This window comes from Squalius cephalus, assembly GCF_949319135.1.
Source record: "Squalius cephalus genome assembly, chromosome: 12".
Taxonomy (NCBI): Eukaryota; Metazoa; Chordata; class Actinopteri; order Cypriniformes; family Leuciscidae; genus Squalius; species Squalius cephalus.
The window spans coordinates 12,712,636-12,732,455 of NC_137133.1; the positions used below are offsets into that span (position 1 = coordinate 12,712,636).

At 38.3% G+C, this 19,820-nt stretch overlaps 1 protein-coding gene across 1 annotated transcript in view; it reads right to left on the reverse strand.

Annotated features, from left to right (window-relative positions):
- The window catches only part of cdh2 (cadherin 2, type 1, N-cadherin (neuronal)), a 42,595-nt gene extending 33,195 nt beyond the window's left edge, over positions 1 to 9,400 (reverse strand). The window contains exons 1-2 of the mRNA XM_079887861.1: positions 9,170 to 9,400; positions 5,976 to 6,084 (exon numbers count right to left, since the gene is read on the reverse strand). Of these exons, the coding sequence (XP_079743987.1) occupies positions 5,976 to 6,084; positions 9,170 to 9,217 (157 nt within the window). The 5' untranslated portion in view covers positions 9,218 to 9,400. The remainder of the gene's footprint in view (positions 1 to 5,975; positions 6,085 to 9,169) is intronic.
- Between the last annotated feature and the right edge of the window lie 10,420 nt (positions 9,401 to 19,820).

The following is a 19,820-nucleotide window of genomic DNA, read 5'->3' on the forward strand; positions in this document are numbered from 1 at the left end:
GTCTTTGTTTTGCCAGATCGATTTAGGGTAATGAAGTCCATGTGGCTAAATCCTACACGGAAAAAGAGAGAAGGATTGTCAAGCTCAGAGGTTTGACCGTATGCGGATCAGAGGTTGAGGCTTTAGAGAGGTCACGTTTTATTCTCATCCGTTCTTCTTTACCTCTTTAACATAGACTACCTCTCCACACGGTCATTAAGTAAGTACGTCCGTCCTCCTGCTGCATAAAGATGCATGCGTGCACATTTCTCCAGCCTTAAAGAGATAGTTCACCTAAAAATGAAAATCCAGTCATCATTAATTCACCCTCATGTAGTTCCAAAATTGTATGAGTTTCATTCTTCTTCAGACAACAACGGATCCATTGACTTTTAATACCACTGAAACATTTTTCAAAACCATTTCTTTTGTGTTTCACAGAAAAATAAAAGTCACATAAGTCTGGAATGATTTCAGTTTTCATTTTTGGGTGAACTATCTCTTTAAATGAAGACAGAAAGCGCAGTTGTTGGCGATGTGATCTTTAAAAACTATGACAGCAAAGGCCAAACTGGGTGACTCGCGCTGTCACTCAAGTAAAAGGGGCGAATTAGGACTGAACTGCACTCTGGGACTCCAATTTTTGCGGTGGACTAAGTAGAGAACAATCCACTCCTGTAAAGCTTCCTCTCAGCCGGGGTTTTAAGGTTTTTGGTGGGTTTTTTTTTTTTTTGGTTAATTAAAAATGTCAGCTCATTATCACATGTATATGAACACAACAAAGAATTTCGGTGCCTGAACAAATAAGACAATGGCATGCTTGGTAATCTTTAGACAGCTCATTAGGTACTTCATATTAAATTTAAAAACACTGAAAGGACAAAGCACCAGGAGTGCCCACCCCCCTCTCTCCCAATTCTACCTCTCTTTCTCTCTCTCTCTCTGTTTTTTCTCTCGCTCCCCTTGCTCTCTGTATTCCCGTAACCGTTGTTTAATTCCACCTCAGTCAGCCCATTGAGGGGCAGTGAACCACATGCTGATGACCTCACTGACGCATTCTGATTGGTCAATCTCAGTGACCAACAGCCCCCACATGGGCCAGACAAAAAAGCCACTCTGTCTCTGTCGCTCTCTCTCCCCCCTCTCTGTGTTGACTCATTATTGTTTTTCAGCTCTTTTCTTTTACTTGTTCACAGAAAACAGGCAGAGCGGAAAGTTGTGTTTCGTTCGCTCTGATCGGAAGTGTTCAAAAACAAACACCGCCTTCTGGCTTGGTGTGATGTGTGCACGCCAATACGGTAATCACCTCTCACCCACTGCATCTTCCTCTGATCATTTGCTCTCTCCTGTTTTAAAACAGATCAAACAAGGTACAAAACGAGTTCCTGTGAACACAAGGAGGACACAGATTGAGAGAGAAATTCGTGGAGTACACATACTCAGCGGTTAAAAGAGGCTTGAGTAAGGTAATTCATGGGGAAAAAAGTTACAAAATGACTCCTCCAGTAAAACAAGTTTGTATTAAACTTCAAAGCGTTATCTCTGTTCAGAAGAGATGGGAGAATTATATGAGGAAAAGAAAAACAGATGAAAGCTGGAGAAGAGGCTTAGGAGACCTAAAAGGGAAAAAATTGTTTACTGGCATGTAGGGCTGTGCAATACCATGAATATTCATGATATTTTTTCCAGTGGATGAATATTTCCATGGATAACACAATGATTTTTCTAAAAATTAAAAAAAAAGTGTATTTCTCAATCTGAATGTCTCAGGTGGACTTGGTGTGTTTGATTTATTTCCATGAATCAGTTCAAACTGTCCATTCCATATATAGGCTAAGACCAGGGGCGTTTCTAGGTTTTAAAAACATCAGGGGCTGAGCCTGAAACATCAGGGGCTGGGGTGGGTAATCAGATAACATGATTCGATACAGAGAATAATGTATATTTTAGGCCTATATGCAGGGGCAGACTGGTTAAAAAATTAAGTCCTGGCACTGTTGCCACACCAGCCCATATTACCACACAGACACACACATTAAAATGTGAGGTAGTTAGGGGGGTTCGGGGGCATGCTCCCCCTAGAAAATTTGGATTTCTCGGACCTACATATGTGCATTTTAAGGTGTTTGAAGGCCAACATTTTTTGATAACAATAGCTTTAAAAGCATGTCAGTGGGCAGTATACATAAATTATTTGTCAAGCAGATAACAGATTCTTAAACATGAGAATGAGGATAAATGTTGAAATTAATGATCCACACTAGAAAATGGAAATGCAAAATGTTTCTACTTATAGTTGACAATACACAATCACATATTCCAAACAGGAATGGCCTTAAATGAGAAATCTTTCAAGGATTATTTTGCAAGGATTATTTTGCATAGATGTAAACTTTTTAGCATTAAAGTTTGGTTTCAGCAACTTGTTTCTTTCTTGAGTTAATCGATGTTTTTGGCACTATTAAATCAGTTAAATTACATTTCAATTGTTCACTCATAAAGACAGTCACTTGTCACCACCTACTGGCTTAATGATGCAAGTTGCGCAAACACAGACAAGCGGAGTGATACAAACTGTGAAAAGGCTGATGCTGGTGAAATATTCGAACACATTCGAGGACCTTATAGGCTACATATCAGAGTTAAATAGGAATACATTGTAATAATGTTAATCAAGCAGCCTAAATCACACGACTGCGCAGCAATATTTAAGCTCATTATACAAATGAAATAATACAGATCTAGACAAATTGGGCTGCTTATAGTTAAAAGAATGTCATGAACGATCATTTAGGCTAGATGTAGGCCTATTTATCACATTTTTGGTCACAAAATATTTAGTCAGTTTTGATGACTTTGCAATATTGATAAAATATTAGAATATTAATAATGAAAAATGAGTAGGGCTACGCCAAAATGTGTAACTTATGTAGCCTACAAAGGAATACAAAAGCCCCGACATAGAGTTTTGACGCAGCTTTAATCTCCCTTTTGGTTATTTCAATAGCCTACTTAATTGACGACAGAACACGACGTTACATGCTTGTAGTTTATTTTGCGTGATACAGGGCGCGCCGCATTTGCGCGTGATTGAAGAGTGCGCGCCGCGAGCAAACGGCTGACACGACAGTAAGTTAGTTTTTCTGAGTTTTACTGACATATAGCCTGACAACATCTGGTCTGACAGAAGACTGTGCGGCGGTGCTGACTGCGTTATTTTTAATTTTTTTTAATTGCTGTGAGATTGTTTGCTGTTGCGCGCAAATCCTGGAGATGAACTTGGATAGCTAAATCGCTCACGTGGTGCGTCTCTGTGTGAGAGTAACCATAGTAACTTTGATCTGCTTGAACACATTTTAATCGTCTTTAATACGATTGATTCCGAAGGATATATTAAAAGACCCGGTCAATTTTTTTAAATAAATACAAAATTATTAAAAAATAATAATAATTATCAATAAATTAAATTTTTTGAGATCCGGGGCTATAAAAAAAACATCCGGGGCTCCCATGTCTAACGACGCGCCTGGCTAAGACAATAATAAGAAATATTTCTTGAGCATCAAATCAGCATATTGGAATGATTTCTGAAGGATCATGTGACACTGAAGACTAATAATGCTGAAAATCTACTATCCATATGTGTGTACAAATGAAAATGAGTAAATAACTCACTTGTGTTCATTTAATGCAAAATAAGTAGGAAAAACATGCCTTGATTTTTTTCTTACTTAGCAACAATGGCTGTTGTCAATTGACATGTATAAATATATATAAACATAATAAATAGTCAACAGGAAAAAAAGTAGCCTACTTTTGTTTTACTTTTATTATGGACATTTCCAGACTCACAGGAAGGAAATTAAAATCTTTCAGCGCTGCAAAGACTGCATAAGCACATTCTTTGGGTACGAATCACCAAGTGGGCTCAGTGAGACAGCACTAACTGTACATTCCTCTGTCCCACTTAAAAAGAAAAGGAGGGACCGAGGGGGAGAGAGAGTGAAAGAGAGGCTGCAGGGGAGAAGAGAAAGTCTTCATCCCTAAGTCATTTGCCTAAAAAGGATGTGATGAATGAATGTCAGGGACACAAAACATCCACCTCATGTTTAACAAGAGACTCACCCAGTCCTCAGTCAGGAGGGGTGAGATGGAGAAAGAGTGAAGGGGGAGGGAGGAAGATAGAAAGCAAATTCTTGTGTCCACTGGCAAAAGGCACTGTGCGTAACAGAGTTCATATTGACTTGCTAACCGTACAGGCCGAAATGGTAATGAAACGAGAGCCGCTTTTGTGTTTGCGTGGTCAATGCGATACAGCTCACCTTTCCACAGAAAAGGACATAGGAAGTGAATCAGTGAGTCAACTGTGAGATCAAATGACTGGTCTATGTGAGCACAATACAACTCGGCCATCAGCAGTTCCTGACTCACGCTCACACACTTGGGAAATTCCTATCAGGGTGTGATATGTTGACTCTCAGTGTGAAATTTAAAGCTAGTGTTATCACTTTTATTGTAATTGTCACAGGTATGTGCGTGTGTTTGTCCCACAGTTCACAAATAGACCTCAAGAGGCACAAAGCTACAGCTTGTGACCGTCTGTTCGTATTCCACAACTCGCTCTTCCACGGTAACCCATGAATAAGTCAACGATATGGAAATGTAAAAATAATATGTCACTTGTTAGAAGTCAAGTAATACAGAAGTAAAAAAGAACAACTCCCTGGCTCTTTGGGACAAAAATATTTTGCTTAGTGATACAACCAAAACTATTCTCCCGAAACAGCAAAAAAAATACATTTTCGGTTTCGGCCAAAATAGTTTTTGAAGGACCAAACTTTTAATTAGACGTGTTTTGACTGTTTCAGCATTTGACATATTTCATCCACACAACTATAAGCTATAAGCTCTACATTGATATATGGATGTAAACAAGTAGGCAGTGCGGATGCACTTTACCACGACAGAAAAATGATGCTAGAATAGCAATATGTCAAATTTGTTCGGCTGAAATATTGCGGGGCGGCTCAACAATGACTGGTTTAATAAACAATATTCCAAATTCATTTACTCTCATTGTCGGCTAAATGAAAACTAGTTTTGGTAACACTTTTTTATTTTGACGTTATTGTATGTACTTACTATAGTAATAACAGTAAATTATGAATAATTACAAGTAACTAACCAAAACCATACCCTAACCGTAACTCTATAGTAAGTGCATGTAGTTAATTAATATTACTCAGTACTTATTTGAGTAAGTACAATGTACGACACCTTAAAATAAAGTGTAACCCTGTTTTTTTTTTGGGTGTTTCAGCAAACAAAAAATTCGGTGCATTACTAATTTTTCTATAAAATATTTAGACTGAATCATGAGCCATAGCTGTAACTGGTGGATTAGTTTCGTTTATCTACTGGAAATGTTGAACATGTAGTTATGGCCTTTTTACGACATCATAATTAAACAGGACGCGAGGATGTTATAAGGCCTCCCAAGTTTACAGCCGCAGCACAAATGTGGCCCCTGCCGGATTGACAGATTGTATTGAGATGGCTGACTGGGATCTGTGCCATCGACTGACTATATGGATACGGACTGGTCCAATCAATGCTATCGATCACGACAGGGGGGTTTCGACCACGGCGGGGGAGGGTGATTCAGCCCCCCAAATATTTCACACTGTGACCCTTCAAAACACATTCCACCAAAACACTGAGCTGTTCTCCCTCTCCAGCTCCTTTCTTTCACTCACACATATATCCCCCTCTATAAACACCCCCGCTAAATCAACCCTAACACTTAACCCCCTCCCCCTTCTCGTTCTTTCACACACACACATAAAGCCCACCCTTCCCCCATCCTCCCTCCCTCTCTCTTTCTCTTCCCAACAGAATCAGGGTGGAAACCGAAGCATGGTGAGGGAGCGTTTTGCTGCACATGTTCGATCTGCATTTATTACGAGAATAAATGCAAAGAAAGCATCTTTGTTTACCTTTAAGAAGAAATTGTCCCTCGGTGATGACGTCGGCAGTCATGACGTTGTACTCGTTCTCGGTGAAGCCCGGTTGACATGGCATTGCCCCCGTGCCCTGGACTGCCACCTGCCAAAAAACACAAAAGCACCAGACAAATTAATCCCCCGATTAATGGTGATTAATAAACATCGCCCCTCAGCACGAGCCAACCTCCACCGCGGCGAGAGCCAAATATCCAGAATCCCGAGAGGAATCGATGGACATAACGATCACGCTCTTTCACCATAAACAGAGGAAATGAGGCAGAACTCACCTCAAGAAAAGCACAGCGATGAGACTTTCCAGAGCCGCCGAGTCCATCGATCAAGCTCCAAATCAACTCTTTAAATTAGCAATGCTATTGTATTTTTCACCGATTACTCGCTAATTTGCAGCAGATCGGCGAAATTAAATAAGGTTCATTGCGTGATGATTTACCGGGTTGCTTTTGTATTACGCCATTTTTCTTCATTCTGCTTTCCCCAAAGGATAGCGAGGGGTTTCTATCTCCCCTCCTCCCCCCTCCGGCACCAGGGCATCTGTTATTTTGAGGTGGGTGTAATTAGACTGATGAGGTCAGGAGGGCGAGACGTTAGAAAAGCAGAGCTGACCAGGCTACGCATACTCTGCCTTGAATGGCGTGGTCTGGTGGAGCACTTATCACATAAAAACACAAACACACACTTGTGCAGCTGCCGTAAGCACTCCGGCGACAAGTCACATACCCCTTCTTTATGGCTTACGTTTAAAACAGGCGAGCACACCTAGTCTTTAACAGACAGGACAAAGACTTATTCATCCTTGACTTGTCTTATAAGAAAATGAACCACCAGCATTGAGTCATTCTGTCTTAATAGCATGAGCTGATATGACAACCCAAAGTCTGAATCTTTGTGTAGGCAAATAGGTGAATTTGGCTTTTAAAGGATGCTTGAGAAGATCAAAGGTGATGTCCACTGTGAAACAGCCTCTTTGTGTTGGAATAAGATCAGAGGCTTGAAGAAGACGGCTGGCTGTGTTTGTTAATGGCCCCATAGTCAATTAATCAAACATGTTAATTTGTTAGCTCGGTGGATGCTGACTTAATGCCCTACACACAACGACCAATCAAACATTCGCTTTTGTGCTAACAAAATCATCATCAACCATGAGCTATAATTTCTCATTTTTTTGATGTCGTCATCTGGTGTATCTGCAGAGCCCCTATATAAAGCTGGCACTACATGGGGTGTGTTTGAAAATCTGACTTTAAACTGTCCTGTCAGCAATTGCTTAGCAATATGCTGCCTCTGCACATCCACACAGAGCGAATGATTCTAGATGGAGCCGCACCAGCCAGCCCTGCTGACATGAAGAATCAGAGGCAGCACACGCTATAAAGCCAATGGCGATCGTGTAAAGACACTGTCAGTATAGGAATTTATAGTACCTGAGATAAATTACAATGAGATTTGTGGTATAATTAAAATACTTTTTAAAAAGCATCTTTAAAAAGTGCAGTGATTCTTTATTCGCAAACACCGCTTTTAAAAAGCGATTATTTTGCACCATAGCTTAGTTCTTGACATAGCAGCATGGTGTATTGTGCTCGAAACATTCCTGTTGTTAGTTTTATTTTTTTATTAGCCTATTATTAATAAGTCTGTTTATTACAATGTCATGTCTTGAGCTTGTTGCAGTCATGATTCAAAACATCAAGACATTTAGAACCTATATTTTTTTTTATTACACTATAGCCTACAAACTATACAAACATCATTCGTCTCTCTCTTGGCTGAAAACATTTTTGCTAATAAAAAAAAAAAATAATAAAAAAATAAAACATGGTTCTATTTTAACCAACTCTGTTGGTGAATTGACTAAACTGGCATTTAATCAATTTGTAAACATCTTTCCAGTAGCCTAAGTTTAATTTTTTAACAGGATCGTGACGATTCAATAAATCATTTAGTTGTTCGCTTGAGAACAATTCAGGTCAGTTCGCTCACGAAATCGGTTCAAATGACACACTTGAAAGATTCGACTCAAATTGATTCGTTCACCAAGCGGACATCGCTATCAAACAGCAGAGGGGTTTTAAACATGTGGAACCGTTATAACACGCACACAAACAACAGTAAAATGCGACATTGATGTTGCACTTTAAAAACAACTTTTACGTGGGCAGGACTGCTACTGCAGTCCACAAATACAATAAAAACATTGAAACCCGGACCAAATGGCTCATGGCCAAATGTTAACTTTATAGCCATGCAGATTTCAAACGTTTAGTTCCATCATAACTTAACAATTTGCTATAGTAATTCCTCATTTGAGTGTGATGGAACTATAACACGACGTTCAAATGTTAATTCTGCTGGACTCTGCATTTTCAGCAATTCAGAAGGCAACAGACCCAAAACCTGACAGCACGACTCATTTCACCGCTCGATGATTCGGGTTAGAGTGATTTGTCATATTTGGGTTACGCACAGACCCGTTGTTCGCCGTGAGATTTCGCATTTGCACATCTTAAAAGAGATCGAGTCCGCGGAAGAGGACAGTCGCCTCGCGGCAGCCTCAATGAGCTGCTCATTAACTGATTATTGTAACATTTGTTTCATCACTCGTAAAGGGACCATTGTGACCTATTCACCTCCTCGAGGGCAACTTTTCAATCTCGTGCCAAAAGAAGCAAAAGCTCGCTTGAAAACCCGCATTCATCTGCGACTGGCTCCGGTTCAGCACGGGACGGTTTGAACGGGGCTGCTAGTACAATCCAACGGCTATACAACAACACAGAAAAAAAAAAAAAAAAAACATCGCACACAGAGTCTAAACCTTTTGTGAATAACTGGGACACAATGATAAGATAATAAAAAAACTGTCTAGAATTGCATTCGAAGAAAATTAGATGCGACATGAAGTCTTTAACCGTTCGAGACCATCAGAAAACCGTTATTTGATCTAGACACTGACGCCCTATTTAAATATTCTGGCACTAACATAAAGTGTTCATTTGTATTTTGACTAATACATGCACATAAATAATTGCTCTACAGTTAACATCTAGAGTAGGATATGAATGATAGCAATTACGGACACGCCAAACCCCAAACATAAAGCAGCATCGCTATAACGCACAGCTCGTGCCCGATCGAGCGCACATCGCTTTTCGGACCCTTCATTTTACCTGCAGAGCGGCGAGAAGCCCCAGCATCACGCCTCCCGAACGGTACATCGTTTAAATTCCGTCCTTTGTGAAGAAACCGATAGAGTTTGGCCGTTTTCCGCTGCGTTATAATGTTCCGTAAGGTAGCGGCGGCATGTAGCGACAGAATCTTTCCTCCGTCTCTCTCTGGCACTGATCCGTGCTGCTCTCGGTCTGGTACTGACGCTCCGCTCGCTCGAGCACTTCTACGGCAGAGACGCGCGCTCAGTTGCGCCCTCTAGCCACGCTCAGTGGTACTGCGCCGGAGAGGGGGCTCCTTTCCCTCTGTCACCCCCTTCAGCCTCCGGAAGACACAGAAGACAAGACCCCGCCTCCTTCACTATACAACAAAAGGAAGATCTTCTTTCTTTAACCCCACCCCAACCCCTTAATTCCCACTAAATCGGCAAGAGGGACCGAGAATTCCTGGATTTAAAGTGCATTTCTCATGCTGGTGGGCTACTTTGAAAACCTAATGTTGTGGTAGTACTTCTGAAAGCATTGTTAAAAACCTCATGTAAGAGATAATGTACAGTCAGCTGTCATGATTGCAGAATAAACCTGACAGGGTGATCAGGACCCCTAAGAAGCTCAAATAAACATGGATAGCCTATGGAATATTGATTAGAACTGAAATTATTTTATTTTGTGAGAAGAGACCGAGAAGTGTTACAACAAATTCATGTCGCCGTAGTCCTGATCAACCTGTCAGAGTGTATCTGGTCACACTTTAGATTAGGGTCCAATTCTCACTAATAACTAACTATTAACTATGACTTTTGCCTAAATACATTCATAATTACTGCTTATTAATAGTTAGTAGATGTTAAGTTTAGGTGTTGGGTTGGGTATAGGATTAAGGGATGCAGAAATTTGTCATGCAGAATAAGGCATTAATATATGCTTTATAAGTACTAATAAACAGCTAATATCCTAGTAATACGCATGCTAATAAGTAATTGTTAGAATTGGACCCTAAACTAAAGTGTTACCGGAATATTTCATGAAACATTATTTGTAGAATCCGCAGAGCATAGATAGTAAACATTGGTTTTTGAGATGAATGGTCAGTTATACAGAATGTTTGATCACTGAATGACCAATTAAAATCAAGTATTCCAGAGACCTGTGTAATAAATCCTGACAAAGTAACTCAATATAAGCCAATTTGGCTTTAGTTATGGCAAAAAATTTCATGAGTATCAGATGGGGAAAATTATGCCTGTCTTATGCTGTGAATCTTAAATAGTGTGAATTGACAATGTAAATGGATTTTATGACAGTGCTGAAACTTGATTAGGGGATTTGCTCAGGTGATGTCTTATTCCACTGCTGTCTTGTGGGCATGACTGCGTCTCTAGTCGTGACAGGCAGGGACAGGGACAGGGAAACTGGCACTTGGAGTGCCTGTGACAGCAGCGGATGTCTATGGAGCAGATGTCCTGTGCGCTCTGAGAGAGTCTCCGGTCATCACCGCGCACCACCATCTGCTCATCATTACCGGCCCGGCCGAAACACACACACACACACACCAACCGTGGAGCCGCCGGTCTGTCTCAGTGACATCAGAGAGGTTGGCCTTGACAGAGAGCGAGAGAGATAAGCGATAAGAGGGGGGAACAGTGGGGAACCTGTATCCCACATCAATGTTTAAAGGGATAGTTCAACCAAAACATGCACCATTTACACATTCAATACCATGAGTTTCTGAAGAATGATGACTTTTTTTTAATACTTATATGGTGGATAGATTTTTTGTTGTTGTTGTCACATTAGACATTGACAGCGCAGTCTTCATTCACTTTCATTATGAAAAAGTGAAAATATTAACCTAAAAAATTGCCTTTTTGGTTCCAATGAAGAAAGAAAGAAATCCAGGTTTGGAATGACATGAGGGTGAGTAAATGATGACAGAATTTAAAAAAACCACAAAGTCTATCTTTGTACAGTGGTGTTACCTGGGAATTTCATCACATTCGTATGTTTCAGGATTGTGTATTGTCTTTGGCACTGTTATTTTTCTGAATTTATTGTTGACTGGTCTGCTAACAGAACTGGACAAGTGATATCTTGTGTTCTCAATACAAAGGTTTTCAAAGTTACCTGGATGGCAAACTATAAATTATCTGTTATATTATCTTCCTTCCATCTCAGTAAGGTCCTGGAACTGCTTCATGGATCCTTATAACATTCTATCAGCTTATACAAATTTATACTAAAAAAGTTAATAAGTGCTATCTTGCAGGATTGGGCAAAATTCAGACTTTAAGAACGGGCTCCTATTCATATAATGAGTGTGAATTTGAATTCAATTGGTTTCAGTTCACAGGATGTTGAACTGGAATTTGAATGGGAATGTTAAGAAGAGGATTTTCTCTGTTATTCAAAGGAATTCAATACAGTCACAAAACATACAATGACATCCTTCATTTACAAATAATCCAATTCTGCATTCACCATGGCTGCATTTATTCAATCAAAAATGCAGTAAAAACAGTAATACTGCAAAATATTAAAAGAACTGTTTATTTTATATATTTTAAAATGTATATATAAATGTATATATGTAATTATAAATATATATGTATATATAAATATAAATATATATAGATATATATAAAATGAATAGCTCTAAATACCTCATAAAACCTATACCTCAACAATAGCAGTTCATTCAATTTTAATTTTTATTTTTTTTCCATTTAACTTTAAAGTTTTAGTAATTTAGTAACTGTGTTTCAGTTATTTTAGTGCATCAAATTCAACTAAATTAATTCATGTTTAATTTTAATGTTTATTTTATTTCAAGTATTACGTTTTTGTTTTAGTTAACTACAATAACCCTGATTCCATTTTAATTCCACTTTTTTAAATCCAAATTGCAATTGTGCGTCACTGCATCCTGTTTGTTTTAAATTCAGGAAGTGAACTGGAATTTAACATTCATTCTTAATTCAATTCTCATGGCATACAATTCTGCTTGTGCCTTACTTGATCGTTATGGTAACAGCAATTCATTGAGGTTGAAATGTTGATTGGCCCATTATGAACAACTAATAGCAGCGACTACTTAATAGTCACACATATTTAGCTGCTTAATGAATTATTTGGGAGCAAATGGCCAGCGAATTCCTCTCAAAATCTATATAGACACAGTCCACTACTCTTGCAATGCTAAAAGCATTATGGTCAGAACAGCACATTTTAGTCAGCTAGCTAACTAGCCATCACTTCTCATGGGAGGCCGCCCCACATTTGAGCTTCAGACTCCCTACAGACTCGAGAAATAATTTGTTTTCCTTTTTTCCAGACTACATTTTCCATGCTCTGAACCATATTTCAACCATACATGTTTTTCATGCCCTGACGTCCCTTTGAGTCATGAGTCATGCTGAATTGCAGCATCTGCTATATGAATAAATTGAAATTGTGCAAATATAACACTGTCCCATAAGGATATATGGAGATTTACTAGTAAGTCCTCATATGATCCAGAAGTATTTAGAATCCAAGCATGAATGATGCAGGAGACATGCAGGAAACTGTAGCTCATTATTAATTTACTTCACAGTGATTGGCTTTTGAATGGGGATGCAAAGTTTCATTGGTCCACTGAGAGATGGATATGGAGGTATTAGAGTACTTTAAAGGAGAACTCCGATCAATTTTAACATGGAGCTCATTTTTTTTGTAAATTTGGAGTGCTGTCAGTACAGAGAACAATGACAAAAATCAGTGTTGCCTACACCGTGTTATCCTCTTTTTAAAATTTGCACCCTGTTGACTTAAATGGGGCAAGTTTTAAACCTGCTTTTAGCCTCTTAACATCCTTGATGTGTCATTACAAGTGCCCAGCCATGTGAGTGATTCCTTCGGAGTGAACGCGGGTCAATCTGACTGCAGTAGATGTGAAAGATATGAATAAAAATGATGTTTATTCAGCCAGCGCACATACCTGTATTTACATCCTGTTTTTGGTTGAAGTCCACAGTAGTCGATTGTCGAGTTCACGCACATAGGTTACGTACGATCATGAGCCCGAACTCGACAATCGACTACTGTGGACTTCAACCAAAAACAGGATGTAAATACAGGTATGTGCGCTGGCTGAATAAACATCATTTTTATTCATATCTTGCACATCTACTGCAGTCAGATTCACTCGCGTGTTAAAGCGAAATGGAAGAACGAACTCGTGTGATATGTACAAAAAGTTAATTTAGTTTTTAAGTTCGCTTCGGATGGTTTGATCTACGTCTGTGAAAATTATGTAATAGGTGGGGCTCTGTGGTTCCACCTTCTTTCTCCTGTTAAGTCCGTTGAGCCAACCCGATCTCACGGCAATTCATACGTATTTTACGAGGTGGCTAATTCGTACGAATTCATACGACCTCACGTGTACGATTTTTGCTAAATTGTAACTCGTAAACCACTTACTCACTCGTACGAATTCGTATGAATTGGTTGTGAGATAGCGTTGGATGAGCTCAGATGGGAGTAAAAACATGAAGAGCTGCTTTATAGTATGAATTGAAGTTGGAATTCTAATAGAAAGACACTGTTATTTTATTTTTTTCATGTTTATTACAATAAAGCTGCTTGTTTTAAGCATTATATGCAGTGCTATATAAATAAGCATGACTTGACTGGAGTGCCGAATTGCAGAATTTGCTCAAACATATCCAAGTCACTATAAGATGTCATTTTTGTCATGTTTATTTTGTCACTGAGAGGAAAGCGTGCAGCAAACACTTACATATTCATCAAACGGCACTCGTAGCAGTGTAGAGTTTGTTGGGATGTTCGCTAACAATATATCGCTGCAAAGGTATTTCAAACTTCTTTTTACCGTTTTTAAACGTTAAAAAACTTGAATATATCGTCGGTATATTTACTCACCCTCGTGTCGTTCTACACCTGTATGACTTTCTATTCAACACAAAAGAAGCTATTTTGAAGAATGTCTGTATCCATAATGAAAGTCACTGGGGTTCAAAATAAAACAACGACATCAGTGTGAGTAAACGATGGCAGAATTGTCATTTGTGTGTGTGTGTGTTGGCTGTCCCTTTAAGACTAAATGCAATTATGTACGGTCAATGACTTCAGTTTCCTTCGCTATCTCTCTTTTTCTGTAGTGATTGTTCCCTGAGGGAGGCAAGTTATGAGAAAGCTCTGATCCTATCTCTTACTTATCCCATTAGCATGCCACTGTGTGTATAGTGAGTTTGAGATGCTCTGCATGTTGCATGTGTATGTGTGTGTGTGTGTACGCGCTTTGAGCTAAGTGGGGTCACATTCTCATGCACTTCACTACAGTGTGTCTAATAGTCTACATTCTAAATCCGTTCCTTCACTTTTCCATCAAAGCATCTTTCCTTTTTTCTTGTCCTGTTTTTCCTCCAGCTTTCACCTTAGGCCTCGAAGCACTAAGAAACCTGGAAAAGACAATCCACTTTGAAAGGCTTCATGACAGTCTTCTAAAAGTCACAATCAAAACAAAGTATCAAACCATATCAAGTGTAAAAACAACGATGGTGCTGCGTGAATGGTTCTGATCTAAATGTCAGCTGCCACAACAGGTTTATATGTATGAGTGAGCTGCAAAATTTGCATTCAATACTCCGCTCTTCATAACCATTTGTAAAACATCATCTTACAAGCTCAAATGAAATGCACACTTTAACGTGCCTTTAATATTCTCTTTGCATCTTTGTATATTAAACACAAAGAAGATATGCTTTACTGTCTGACGCATTTTGTGCAATAATGGTCTGTCATATCCAGGTTGTGAAAGTGAAATCTGTGGTGGTAGTGGCTGGAAATATCATTAAACACTTTTTTCTTTTCTTTTCTTATGGCGTAGGAGAATCTTATTTTGCTCAGTTGCTCGACAGAAAACCATCTGGGTTGTTCAGGGAAAGCATGTTTTATATTTCCATTAACAGAAGATATTTAAAACAAATACTAAGCATGGGTGCACTAATCTTAGAACACATGCACTCGCTCACACACACACACACACACACACACACACACACACACACACACACACACACACACACACACACACACACACACACACACACACACACACACACACACACAGCTAAATGGGGACATTCCGTAGACATAATGGTTTTTATACTGTACAAACTGTATATTATATCCTCTTACACTAACCCTACCCCTAAACCTAACCATCACACAAAACTTTCTGCATTTTTACATTATTAAAAAACACCTTTAATTACAATATTTTTATACCAGATTTACAAATTAGGACGTCCCTAAAGGGAGGTTTTTGGAGATTTTGCACACACACGACACGCACGCACACACACACACGCAAGTGCGCACATACACACACAGTGTGTTTAACATATAATTCATGATTCATCAATTGGTTCAAACCAAAATGTACTTTAAATTGATCAAATTTACAACCAACATGAAACCACATACAAAAAGCATACTCACTGTAACAGTGGAAACAAGAAAAGAACGTGCCATGTTACGGTAATATGAAGGAATTTTATATATTGCTTTTTCACAGGTGTTTTACCAGTATTTTGAACTGTGCTTTGCATTTTGTTATGTTTTATGGTTGAAGGAAATGTCTCCAAGTTAACAGAGAAAGTACTGGTAATTTTCTTCCAAGACACTATCTGTTTTTCTACTGAGTTTGTTTCTTACAGTGTAGGCTATTTATTATTAAAAATTAGCATCGCTACAAAATTATTATTTGCTCTGATTAAAAGTAAATACAATTAAAACGACAGGACAAAATGCACTCTGGCATGTGGCAAATAAGAGATATGAAATATGATCGAGTGCAATAATAGGCCTATGTACTGTTTTTCATGGTTTTGAGAATTTGTATGAGATCTTTATGCACATATAAATATGAATAAGGCAGACTAGTAAGGATTTTTGATAATAATGCCTTTATTTATTTAGCAAGAAATGTTTCATAAGTGAAGTGAAGGTGAAAAAAAAAGAACTAGCAAACATGGTGCATTTAATGCTGCCTTCATGTGCATTCAGAATTATCGTAAATACAAAAACAAAACAACAACAAAAAAAAAGGTCATGAACGCCCTCTCAAAGCTCTGAGCTTTAGAGTTGGAGGCATGTCATGAGAAAACGTCAGATGCAGCATGGTAAATTTATTAAAATGAATACAATTTGTATTATTTTTTAATACAATAAAACTATTTAAGTTGCATTTTCAAAAGACAATAATATTGTACAATTATGAATTAAGATTCAATTTACATACATTTAATAAAAACAAAAAAGCAAAAATCAATTATTCAACATTTTGAAGATCTTGAATTTTATCACCATCTTGCCCCAACCAAAGTTATCTGAATGCACCTAAAGGCATTATTACAACTTTCCAACTCATAAATATGAACTTCCCAGGAGGATTAAATTGAACAATAGTCGTGTATATTGGAACTACTCCCGCTTGTCTGGACACAGAAACGCTGAAAAGCACAAGCAGTCAGACAGTGTTCAGTCACACTCACAGCACTCATTCAAACAGAGGGCTTGCCAGAGGTCACGACAGTGAAAAGAAGCGTCATCTGGAGTTATTTCACTCCACTAAATAATGACAAAGCTAAACGGGATATCTATCAAAGGCTAATTGGTTTTGTGCTGTTTGACCTTTTGTAGAAATGTAGAAGTTGCTGATTGATAATGTTCTAATTATTAATAAATGTAATCCTTTATGTTAAATGACTAACCTATTATATCCACATAAATCATAAAAAAAATCAGTTTAATATCATTATTGGTATTGATTTTGATTGTACCTGAAAAGACGAATAAGTGGCATTGCTCAACCTCACAAATATGCTGATATATAGCAGAAAAAGCTTTTTCAATCTGCAAAAAACAACTCAAGAACACTGTACAGCAAAGTATGTCTTGATAAGGCAGTTTTCTGCTTAATTAAGTTTCATTAAAGAATGTTTTGTCATTTTAAAGTGCCCCTATTATGCTATTTTAAAGGTTCCTAATTTAGGCCTAGTATTGGAGGTCTCCTAGACCAAAAAAAAAAAAAAAAACACTTTAATTTTCTCATAATATACATTGCAGCATCACCCCTGTCTGAAACGGTTCAATAAAGGATTCAGTCTCTCTAAACCCCTCCTTTCCGAGAGCTCTGATTGGTCAGACGGCCCAGTCTGTTGTGATTGGTTTAGTGATTACAGCACGTGTCTGAAAACGAAACGCTCATTACCATTTCTGAATTTCATCTCTGGAGGCTTCCTCAGCACTTGTATACACAGTGATATAAACGTGATGAAGTTCTAGATGAAGTTTCACCGTATCAATTTGAGCCTGATTCCTCATCCTAAGTGCATGCAAAGTGGATTTTTGGATTTCACAGCTCAGAAAACAGCATCTTTTAAACATGTCGACAACAAAAACCAAACACTTCCAGGACTCAGCTACAAGTACAGTGTTTGAGGGTCAAATTAGATGTTGTTCGAGGGCGACAAATGAAGACCAGGCATTATGCAAATTTGTTTTGTGCACTCTCAGAAAAAAAGGTACAAAAGCTGTCGCTGTGGCAGTACCTTTTCAAAAGGTACACCTTTGTACCTAAAAAGTGCATTTTAGTCTTTGAAACTTTGCAGACCTTTTACATTCACAAACAGCTATATAACACTTTATGAAAGGTAATATCTGAAAAATCATAATGGGGCACTTTTAACATTATAGTTTAGTATTTCAGGGTAAAAAGATTAAGCAAATTTTGTTGTATTTTAATATAGGCATACTAATGTGAAATGTACTTTTTGAGGTTACATTTTCAATTCCATTTAAAATGTCTCAGATATTGATATGCACATGATGTGCATCATGTTAAGCCAGAAATACTGGCCATTATGCACTTGTTCCTCTCTGTCACACTTTCTAATGACATTATCCCATGCGTTCTACCCCGGCCCACATCTCTCACTCTCACAATGAGCCAAATTACCTTTGTGCAAAGGAGTTCAGTTCACTGTATTGAGGTGACTTGTTTTTTGGAGGTTGGTGAGCTCTCATACACATAAGTGTGTGTACAATGGCACACACTCTCTGGCTCACACAAGGTTTAGGTAGGTGGCATGGGATGCTGAGCAGATAATTACACCGGAGCAGTGGAGAACAAGAAAAGAGCTGAGAAGAAAAGGGACAGATCCCTCGTTTTCTCCTCTTCACTTTACACACTCCTTTCTTCAGCCTAATTATCAGTATAGCTTTGAGGTTAGGCAAAGGATTCTCACATCTCCCTCTCCTGAGCTTTTCATTTCATATCAACCTCTCTCTGAGACGTGGAACAACTCTAAACAGGGAGAAAAGACAATCTGTGAAAGACTCAAAACTTGTATGTGAATTTATTTAAGGCTGATATCTGAGGTTCATTGTTCACGTGAATGGTTTCTCTGTGATTTGAGAGCTTTAGAAATGAGCTCAGGAGGCTTCAGTGAGCCAAGCAATGAAACCGTACAGATATACACAAGCACGGTTCTTATTGCTGGAGGCTACGAGGAGTTGCCTTGGGGATAAACATCTTTAACCACCAGCCTTCAGAAATAAGATCATATCTAAGAGTGAGTGACAAATATTATTATTACTCTCATATGCTGCCGAACCAAGCCACTGCACCTGTGTGTATTGGTAACAATAACACTCTTTGTTTTATATAAAAAATTTGTATTAACACTAGACCATACCATTCTGCTAATGTCAAACTGAACAACGATCAGTTGCTTTGTAACATACTGATGTCAAACTGTACATCATTATCTTAGATACTAATGTTAATCTCTCAATCATTTGCTTAGCAATATGCTAATGTTAAGCTCTTGGGACTTCTCAATCAGCTCCCTAATTCAAAGTTCAGGGAACTGACTGCCCTTTTATGCCTGATACAGATGGTGTGATTTCAGCAGTCCTAAAAGATCATTACAAATCACACTGTATAATATGTATCTAATAAACTTGGATATGACTTGTATGTAGACTGTGCAATGATTAAACCTTCTGAATCATAAGTTTGTACAGAAGAATAAAACATCATCAGTATGCGCTAGTGTACAAAGAGCAAGATGAATCGCACTTTGGCAGTTGTGGTTGTTATGTGTGCTGAAAAAAAAAGAGGAGGAAGCAAAAGAGGAAAATATGGACGCGGTTATGGCTAGGGAAAAAAGGGGCCAACCCAGCAAACACAATTACGTTGTGGCAATGTCTGTGGCACATTGCATTTCTGCTATGGCAACGTCGCTGTCTACGTGCTCGCAACATTGTAACAACGTAGAATTGTAAGACGTGACAGGGCTGAAGCAACGTTGTTGCGGGACATTCAGCAACTGAGAGACAACGTTCTGACAATTTTTTGTTTTTATGCTAGATAGGCCTATAGATTTAGCATTTTATGTTTTGAGGTTAATTTTAATTAGTCAGATGTTAGATAATTATATAGCTTTTTAAATATTGTTTATCCTTATTATTATTTAATGGGGCTATCAGTAAATCAGCCTAATTATAATCAACACCTGCAAGTGTACACTTTAAAGAGTAAAAATTACAGAAGGTTACATTAATTCAATTTTATTAAAACTGCATA